The 9964-nt window shown below is 57.8% G+C and overlaps 1 protein-coding gene across 5 annotated transcripts in view; it reads left to right on the forward strand.

Moving 5' to 3' along the window:
* Positions 1–6491, forward strand: part of DCHS1 (dachsous cadherin-related 1) — a 53141-nt gene extending 46650 nt beyond the window's left edge. For all 5 annotated transcript variants that reach the window (XM_077341009.1, XM_077341014.1, XM_077341013.1 and 2 more), the window contains exons 20-21: positions 1632–1770; positions 2010–6491. In XM_077341009.1, coding sequence (XP_077197124.1) covers positions 1632–1770; positions 2010–4555 — 2685 coding nt within the window. In that variant the 3' untranslated portion in view covers positions 4556–6491. The remainder of the gene's footprint in view (positions 1–1631; positions 1771–2009) is intronic.
* The last annotated feature ends 3473 nt before the right edge of the window (positions 6492–9964 follow it).

The following is a 9964-nucleotide window of genomic DNA, read 5'->3' on the forward strand; positions in this document are numbered from 1 at the left end:
TCCTGTCAGCATGCCTCTCATTGCTCCGGTTTTGGAAAACCTCTGCGGGGAGGACTTGCCCCACCGCCGGTCCTGGACGCACCTCCAGGGCAGGTCAGAGTCAGCCTGGCTTTCTCAAGAACAAGTCAAGTCAGACTGTCTCTTTTTCTGAGAAAGTGACTCCCTTGCTGGATCAGGAGAATGTTGTGGACATAGTTTACCTTGATTTCAGTAAGCCTTTTGATAAGGTTTCAAATTAAATTCTTATTGACAAGTTGGTAAAATGTGGTATGGATCCTATGACTGTTAGGTGGATCAATAACTGGTTGACAGATCGCACCCAAAAGGTGCTTGGAGATGGTTCGTCGTCTTCTTGGAGAGGAGAGACAAGTGGAATGCCTCGGGGGTCTGTCCCGGGCCCTGTGTTGTCCCACATATCCATAAATGATTTGGATGAAGGAATAGAGGGGGTCCTTTCTACATTTGCAGATGATTCTAAACTGAGAAGGGCAACAAACACACCAGAAGACAGAATCAGAATATGACATGTTAGAAAACTGGACTAAAACAAATTACAATAGTGATAAATGTAAAGTTCTGCATTTAGGTAGGAAAAATCAAATGCACCATTACAGGATGGGTAAGACTTGTCATGGCAGTAGTAGGTATGAAAAGGATCTGGAGGTCTTAGTAGACTATATGAACATGAGTCAGCAGTGTGACTTAGTGGCTAAACAGGAAAAGGGATTTTGGGCTGTATTAGAAAAAGTATAGTGTCCAGATCACGTGATGTGATGATACCACTTTATTCTGCTCTGGTAACACCTCACTGGGTTCTGTTTTGGGCACCACAACTAAAGAAACATGTAGAGAAACTGGAGCGTGTCCAGCGGAGGGCTAGGAAGATGGCGAGGGATTTGGAGACCAGGAAAGGTTATCACAGAATCACAGAATCACAGAGTTGGAAGGGGCCATACAGGCCATCTAGTCCAACCCCCTGCTCAACGCAGGATCAGCCCAAAGTATCCTAAAGGTTGAGGGAGCTTGGTCTGTTTAGCCTGGCGAGAAGATAACTAAGAGGTGATATGATATCCATCTTCAAGTATTTGAAGGGCTGTCATATAGAAAATGGAGCAGAGTTGTTTTCTGTTGCCCCAGAGGGTCGGACCAGAAACAATGGGTTGGAATTAATTCAAAAGAATTTTTGGCTAACCATCCGGAAGACGTTCCTGACAGTTAGAGTGGTTCCTCAGTGGAACAGGCTTCCTTGGGGGGTAGTGAGTTCTCCTTCTTTGGAAGTTTTTAAGCAGAGGCTGCATAGTAATCTGACAAATTGAGAGTGTGTGGGCAGGAAGGGATGTGCCAGTGTTTGTCTCTTGTGGCCCTTCTTTGCAGACCCAGGGAATTGCTCATTTCCAGTGTTGGATGGTAGGTGAATTCCCTCTAGGCAAGGCTGGATTCTGGAGATTTTTGGTGGTGGTGGTGGTGGTGGTGGTGGTGGGATCCATTGGGCATGAAATTGTGGTCACCGTGGGTGGGCAGGTAGTTGTGAGTTCCTGCTTTTTCCAGGGGGCTGGACTGGATGACCCTGGAGGTCCCTTCCAACTCTGTGATTCTGTGACCCTGTTCTCCCTCTTTCCCCCCCTTCCCAGGTGCTGCTTCCAGAGCACACCCCAGCTGGCAGTCCTGTGCTGGCCCTGAGCGCAACTGACCTAGACTCTGGCACCAACGGGCAGGTCACCTACCGACTGGTTATGCCGAGCCAGGACTTGGCCATCGATCCCCAAAATGGTAGGAGGGCCGGGCCGGGAGAGGAGTTCTCTTTTGCCCTGGCGTCATCCTGGGCTTTGCTCCTTCCAGGCGAGGGGCAGGTCTTCAGGGCTTGCAGCTGTTAGACTGTTGGGGGAGGGGGGTGGGAAAGGGGGTGCCTCCCCACTCTGGGAAGGGGTGGAAGGCTGCCGACTCCTGCCCTGGGGAGAGGCTTGGGGCTCCCCTTCCCCCTTCTTAGTGCTACTTCTCTTGCCCTGCAGGGACGCTCTTCACCAGGCAGCCCCTTGTTCTGGAGCCAGGACGCTCCACACTGGATGTGCGGGTGGAGGCTCGTGATGGCGGCTCACCCAGCCTCTCCTCCTGGACCACCGTACAAATCCAGGTGTTGGACGTGAATGACCATGGGCCTCAGTTCTCAAAGCCACACTATAACACCAGCGTGCCTGAAGACCAGCGGCCGGGCACCACTGTGCTCACCCTGCACGCCACGGACGGCGATATCACCCGGGACAACGCTGCCTTGGACTACACCATCGTCAGCGGCAACAGTGGACACGCTTTCCAGCTGGAGGCCCAGCCGGGCGGGGCCAGCGCCCTGGTCCTCGTCGAGCCCCTGGACTTTGAGGCCGTAGCAGTTTACAACCTGACCGTGGCTGTGGCCGACCGAGGCGTGCCCCAGCAGAGCGCTGCTGTGCCGGTTGTGCTCACCGTGCTGGATGCTAACGACAACCCTCCAGTGTTTGGCCGTCCTGTCTATCGCATGGCTGTGAGTGAGAGCGCCATCCCAGGGACAGAGCTGCTCCGCGTGGCTGCCCACGACCCTGACTCGGGCACCTATGGCCAGGTCCGCTACCGCATCAGTTCTGGTGACCCCGGTGGGCTCTTCCACTTGCATCCTTCCACCGGTGCTCTTCGCCTCTCCAAGGGCCTGGACTGCGAAGAGCAGGCCCAGCATGTGCTGGTGGTGCAGGCCTCGGATGGCGCAGACGGGCATTTTGCTCTGGCCTCAGTCACCGTCGATGTGAAGGATGTCAACGACAACGTCCCCTACTTCCCAGTGGACGTGCTGAGTGCCAGCCTACGGGAGAATCTGCCCCCGGGCAGCCTGGTCACCACCGTGCAAGCGGTCGACACAGACTCCGGTGTCTTTGGGGAGCTGCGCTATGTCCTGCTGCAGACGGAGGGCTGGGAGGCCTTCAGTATCAACAGCACCTCCGGGGCGCTGCGTTCCCAGCTGCCTTTCGACTACGAGCGCCACAAGGCTTTCCAGCTCCAGGTCCTCGCCACAGATACAGGCAACGCCTCGGCCACGGCCACCGTGCGCGTCCTGGTGACTGGGGAAGACGAGTATGACCCGGTCTTCCTCAGCCCGGCCTTCAGCTTTGAGGTCCCTCAGGGGGCACACAAGGGGCACAGCCTTGGGCACGTGGTGGCCACGGATGAGGACGAGGGCCCAGACGGAGTAGTGCTGTACACTTTGGCCAAGCCATCTCCCTTCTTCGGGATCAACCAAACGAGTGGCTCCATCTACTTGCGTGTGGACAGTCAGGTGCCGGCAGGCGGCCCTCCCAAGCGGGAGCCACGGGAGATGGTGCTGGAGGTCCAGGCCCACAGCCCCCTGCCAGCCTCCCGCTCAGCCGCCACTCAGGTCACCATCGATATCACACACACGTCCTTCGGGCTGGTGCCCGACCTCAATCTGCTGCTGGTGGTGGCGGTGGCTGCCTCACTGGGCGTGGTGGTGGTGCTGGCTGCCGTGGCCATCATTCTGGCCCTCGTCCGCTCACGGCAAAACCATGGCCGCAAGAAGGCAGACCTGGTGCGTGCCAAGAGCAGTTCTCTGCAGAAGCTGGGCCATGCTGAGCCACCTCTGCCCAGCGGGGACTGCCTGTACCACGAGGCACTGCCTGGCTATGGGACGGAGCCCGCTGGGCCCTACGCCAGGGGGGGGTCGCTGGACCCTTCCCACTCCAGTGGCCGTGGCTCTGCCGAGGCTGCCGAGGATGACGAGATCCGCATGATCAACGAATGCCCCCGCGTGTCCAGCGTCACCTCCTCCCTGCAGGAGCACCTCGCTGCCCGGGGGCCGGACTCTGGTATCCAGACGGACGCTGACCGTCTCTCCGACGTGTCTTGTGAGCCGGCCACTCTGGACGCATCCCACTGGTTCAAGAACAGGAAGGGGGCCAGCCTGCTGATCCCTGGGCAGCCTGCCCAGCTCTACCGAGACGAGGGAGGCGGCAGTGTGGCCTACTTGGGGACAGGCTGCGGCCTCAACCTCTCAGCCGCCAAGGACTATTCCTTCCCGGAGGATGGAAAGCCACACGTGGACGGCTCGCTCACGGCCATTGTGGCAAGCGACGAGGAGCTGCGCGGCAGCTACAACTGGGATTATCTCCTCAACTGGTGCCCCCAGTTCCAGCCACTGGCCAGCGTCTTTACGGAGATTGCGCGCCTCAAGGACGAGAGTTCTCTGCGCAAGCCCTTCCCCAGCAAGCCCAAGCCCCGCATTGACCCCCCGCCACTCATCACCTCTGTCGCACACCCTGGAGCCAAGTCAGTGCCCCCGAAGCCCGCGGTGGGCAGGGCCTTCCCCCGCCTCCCCTCTCTGCGCCGCTCCCCCATCAGCCATGAGGGCTCCCTCTCTTCGGCGGCCATGTCACCCAGCTTCTCACCCTCACTGTCGCCGCTCGCCGCTCGCTCCCCTGTCGTCTCCCCGTTCGGGGTCTCCCAGGGCCCCTCGGCGTCCGCCATAAGCACTGAGCACCCATCGGAGGCCCCCGAGGGGGCTGAGCTCTGCATCTAGGCTTGGCTGTGTGCGCTGTCCTCGGGGGAGGGGGGGCAGGCCTGCTCTACCCGGATCCATGCGAATCTCACTGGCCAGGAGCCCTCCGGAGGCCCCTCTGCCCCGTGCCAGGAGGACGAAGACGCTTCCCTTTCCAGACAGCGCCTCTGCTGAGAAGCAAGAAGACCAGAATCTGCAGGCCTAGGGGGATGCTCTGGAAGCTGCACACGGGCCCCTCCCTCACATAGGCTTCCCTCCCCCACCCCGTGTACAGAAGCCGCTGGCTGTAGCCCCACTTCCTAGCACTGTCCCCTTGCCCCCCTTCACACAAAGACTGCTGTTCCTTGGGGCTGGAGCTGCCCACACCACCCGGCCATGCATCAGACAGATGGATCTCAGCTGACTCAGACCCCTGCAGCAGAGACACGGCCTCCGTGCCACAAAATGGCACCCACAAGCACAGCTGCTCTCCTGCCTAGAGCTGGTGGGGGCTAGAGCTGGTGCCGGCCCAGAGACCAGGAGCCGGAGCCTCTCTTGACCGGGCCAGGAGTGGACACAAGACCACCGCATGGCCTGTCCCCAACTCTTCCCAGGTGCCAAAGAGCCCCATGGTCTGACGACGCAGGCACAGATCCGGGGGTGGGGGGCTGGTTTTCCCCCAAAGGGTGCCTTGCTGCCCAGAAGTGTGGCCCCTAGACTGTAATTAGAGGCAAGTCCTAGGATCTCCCAGCTGTGCAGGGCTGTGGCCGGCCCCTGCTTTTCCAGTTATTTGCACTGGGGGTTCTTTCCTCCGCCTCCTCCTCCTCCTCCAGAGCAATAAGCCCACCCCCAGCACAGACATCAGCAGCTCTGCCTCCTTGGACACCCAGAGCGGAAGCTGCCCTCCCTGAGAGTAGGGAACAAGCCGTGGCAAGCACAGCCACCAGGGCTGCTTCCCGTGCACTGGCAGGAGGATGCAAGGGGCCTAGCCACACGTGGGAGGAAGTGGAACCATGCAGTGGCTGGAAGGGGGCGTGGGAGGGGGAAACGGGGGTCAGTTGCTGAAGGCAAACGAGGTGTGTCTACGGGGAAGGAAGGTCTTCAGGAGGGAGTGGGGGGGGCACCAGTCTGAGCTTGCTCCCTGACCACATGCCCCACAGTACTTCCCCAGCATTAATCCGTGCCACAAATGGTGGCAGTTCTTGGGGTGTGCCCCAGTGCTGTTGACTGCGCAGGCAGAAGTTCAGCAGGTCACCCTTTCACCATCACTGCATGTCAGTACAGGGCCCCAGAATTGGGCCTTCCCAACCCTTGCTGTCGAGCCTCTTGTGGCGCAGAGTGGTAAGGCAGCTGTCTGAAAGCTCTGCCCATGAGGCTGGGAGTTCAATCCCAGCAGCCGGCTCAAGGTTGACTCAGCTTTCCATCCTTCCGAGGTTGGTAAAATGAGTACCCAGCTTGCTTGCTGGGGGGTAAACGGTCATGACTGGGGAAGGCCCTGGCAAACCACCCCGTATTGAGTCTGCCATGAAAACGCTAGAGGGCGTCACCCCAAGGGTCAGACATGACTCGGTGCTTGCACAGGGGATACCTTTACCTTTACCTTTAACCCTTGCTGTGGGGAACTGAGGCAGCCGTGGTGAACAGGAGTGACCCACAACCAGGAACCACCAAACTATTCAGCCCTGCCTTGGGGCCGTGGGGTAGATTCACTGAGGACCCTGCCTGTGTCCCGAGGACAGCCCCTCCAGCCACACAAAGCACCACAGCCTGGCCCAGCTCAGCTTGCCTCGCCTCCCCCAGCCTATTTATTGCCGTCTCTGTCCGGTTTCAGTCGTTTGTATCTTTTTGTATCACAGAGGTGCACACAAGTCCTGGGCACTGCTCACCTGGCTCTCCTTTTTTGGGGAGGAGGAGCCCAATCCTAAGTGCCAATTTTTCTAAGTAATGCCTTAATAAACTACACCATGTTTGTATTGAATTGGCCTCTTCCCTAGTGTGGCAGAACAGGCCGGCTTCTGCTCTGCAAGCCCCGTGCCACTGCCCGCTCCTGGGGGGCCTGGTCAAGATCTCCCTAAGGGTGCTGTCCCCCTCCCCCCCTGGCCAGTCTCTGGGACTTCCAGCTAAGAGGGCCACACTGTTCGCTTGCTTCTCTACCCCCAAGGCCTGGCCTCCTCTGTGCCCCCTGCAGCCCACTGCCTTGGCTGCAAGGGGGTCAGTTCCCTGTGGAGGAAGAGATTTGGCAAGCTCTCCCCCCCTTCTGGATAGTGCATCCAAAACAGGGGACCCGGACGTGGTTCAGAGAACTGTGGCCAGCATTCAGATTGGTACAAGAGGCATTAAAGGCAGCATCCCTTCAGCACTGCACAGATTTAAGCCAAAGAATCCAAACACAATGCCGCCGCCACCCCCTCCCCCCCTCCCCGCAAGCAGCCTCTCTTCTGCAGGAAACTGTTTGTGTCCTGGGTCATGGGGGGGGGGGAGTGAGCTCCCCTCCCCGCTTTGGGTCAAGAAGGGGGAATCCCTTTGTTTCCTGGCTACATCACTCTGTGGGAATGAAGAGGGGTGGGGGTGGGGGCATACCTCCTCACTTCCAGAGCACGATATTAAAAAAAAAAACTTACAAGGGGTTATGTTGAAATCTGCCCCGTGGGGGGTGTCTGTGTGTGTGTGTGAGAGAGAGAGATTTCAGCACACCTGGCATGAGAGGGGGAGGATTTGAACGGAGCAGGTGGAGAAGGGGGGGGTGCTCCAGCCCCTCAAGAGGGTTTCTGTCTCGGGTATTTCTGGGTGGGTGGGTGGGGATGTGAGCATGTTTGGGTGGGGGGCAAGCAGCTGGGCACCTGCTGGATTGTTCCTCTGGCAACTCTGGGCAGAGGCCCAGGCAGAAGGGGCTGACAGCAGACGGGAAGCAGCCATGACACTTAACGAGCTGCCCTGGACCAGGAGCCAGTGGTCATTCACGGCCACCCAGCTGGGCGGCAGTGGTGTCTTCCCACATGGCAAATGCCTTGGCAGGCAGCTTTCCATCAGGAAAAGGCCTTAGAGGGGGCGAGTCAAAGAGCACAGTGGCTGTTGCCCAAGGGGGTGGCAATGGGGTCCTACACATTGTCCTGGACGTCGGCACCTGCCCTATGTGGCTTGCAGCAGCAGCAGCAGCAGCAGCAGCAGCAGCAGCAGCAGCAGCGGCTGGGTTGTGGCAGTCCCAGGCAGCCCCGCACCCACTCACACCTGGAAAGAGTACAGAAACTGCAAGGAGGAGAAAATATGTAGAGCACAGGCAGGGAAGAAAGTTGTGATTCCAGCAGCCCACAAGGATTTTTTTTTATTAGGACAGCGGAGGGCTCCAGCTCATGGCGTGGTGGGGCTATCCCCCTTGAGACAAAGGTGTGGGGCTTCACCTGGGCGCCTTCTGGACAGGGCAATAAAGGCACTGAGCAGCAGACTCGAGACAACTGAAGGCGCCCAAAGAATACTGGGCAGCCCCCGGCAATGTTGCTCGCTCCCCATGGGATCTAAAAGCCAATGCTCCAATGGGAACCTCTGCAGGGGGACTTGGCCCAAGGGTCCTTTGGTGAACTTGCCAAGTACCAGGCTCCTCCAGAAAACACACCCCTTGGCAGCACAGGGCAGAGCCACAGAGGACATGCCCCCAGGTTGCTTTTGAGGGACAGGGGAACCATCACAATGCAGGTCAAGCAGAGAACGGGGGGGGGGGGGCAGGGCTGTGTGCATCTGAAGAGCTGAAGAATGCTGGAGTCCAGGAGTCCAGGAGCACCTTTAGGACCAACCATTTAAATCTGGGCAACAGCTTTTGTGTCTGTGTGTGTGTGTACGTGTGCACACGCCATCAGGCACACAAAGAAGTGTCTTCTCTGAGAAGAGGGTGCTGCACACAAAACCTTCCACCCAGAATAAAACTTGGTATTTTACAATTATCATTAATATCTGATGATTTCTAGACTGCCTCTCTTAAAGTTGCCATGACTCACTTTTTCACATGCGAAGAAAACATATATGCTGATGACGGGGCCTGAGCTGGCGGAGACGGAGACAGAAAGAGACATCGAGGTTGCAACTCCATGAAACTGATGAGTTGATGTGTGGCAATGTTGGGAAAGGCAAACTCCATGCTGGGAATAATCAGAAACTGAGAATAAAATGGGAACGGTTTAAAGGAGTTTTAGATACAGAGAGGAGTGACTATAATCCGTAGTAAAGGGAACCTCCATGTCCTTAGGCAGTCACTCTGAATCCTAATGCCAGGAGGCAACATCAAGATGGCCTTGGCCCTGTTCAGAAGAACCCAGCAGGGCTCTTCTGAGGTCCTTATCAGGGGAAGGCCTCGGCCTCTCTGCCCTGTGGCTGGCCCTGCAGAGGAACTGGCTGGCCCCTGGGTGAAATGGGAGGCTGGACTGGATGGACCCTCCCTGGTCTGACCCAGCAGGGCTCTTCTGAGGGTCTTCTAAGGAGAAGGCCTCAGCCTCTCTGCCCTGTGGCTGGCCCTGCAGAGGAACTGGCTGGCCCCTGGGTGAGACGGGAGGCTGGACTGGAGGGACCCTCCCTGGTCTGACCCAGCAGGGCTCTTCTGAGGGTCTTCTAAGGGGAAGGCCTCGGCCTCTCTGCCCTTTAGCTGGCCCTGCAGAGGAACTGGCTGGCCCCTGGGTGAGACGGGAGGCTGGACTGGAGGGACCCTCCCTGGCCTGACCCAGCAGGGCTCTTCTGAGGGTCTTCTCAGGGGAAGGCCTCGGCCTCTCTGCCCTGTGGCTGGCCCTGCAGAGGAACTGGCTGGCCCCTGGGTGAAATGGGAGGCTGGACTGGTGGGACCCTCCCTAGTCTGACCCAGCAGGGCTCTTCTGGGGGTCTTATCAGGGGAAGGCCTTAGCCTTTCTGCCCTGTTGCTGGCCACTGTGTTAGACCAGATGGTGGGGGCTAGATGGACCCCCAGTGCTCTGATGCTGCTGGGCTCTTACGATCTTAGTTTTGGTCTCCATATCTTCCTTCGTCTAGATTGAAAAGCACATAAACCTTTCCTGTGTTGTCCATTTTCTAAACAGAACCATTTCAGTCTTCAACACCTTCTCCTAGGGAAGAGGCACCTACCCCCTCCTCATCTTGGTTTCCCTCCTCTGTACTTTTTTCAGCTCTGCCAGGTCCTTTGGAAGAAGCGGGGACCAGAACTGCCCATGGTGTGTTCCCCATGAGGCTGCAGCACAGGCCTCCACTGGGGCATTTCTCATCCTGGCCACTTCCTCTTCAAGCCCTTTCCTGGATTCAGATGAGTAGCCTTGTTGGTCTGAAGGAGCACAATAAAATCAGAGTGCAGGAGCACCTTTAAGACCAACAAAGATTTATTCAAGGCGTGAGCTTTTGAGTGCAAGCACTCTTCCTCAGACTAATAACTGAACATCATAACAGTAGGATGGTCAGTTCTTAGTCTGATGAAGAGTGCTT

Source organism: Paroedura picta, chromosome 6 (assembly GCF_049243985.1).
Source record: "Paroedura picta isolate Pp20150507F chromosome 6, Ppicta_v3.0, whole genome shotgun sequence".
Classification (NCBI taxonomy): domain Eukaryota; kingdom Metazoa; phylum Chordata; class Lepidosauria; order Squamata; family Gekkonidae; genus Paroedura; species Paroedura picta.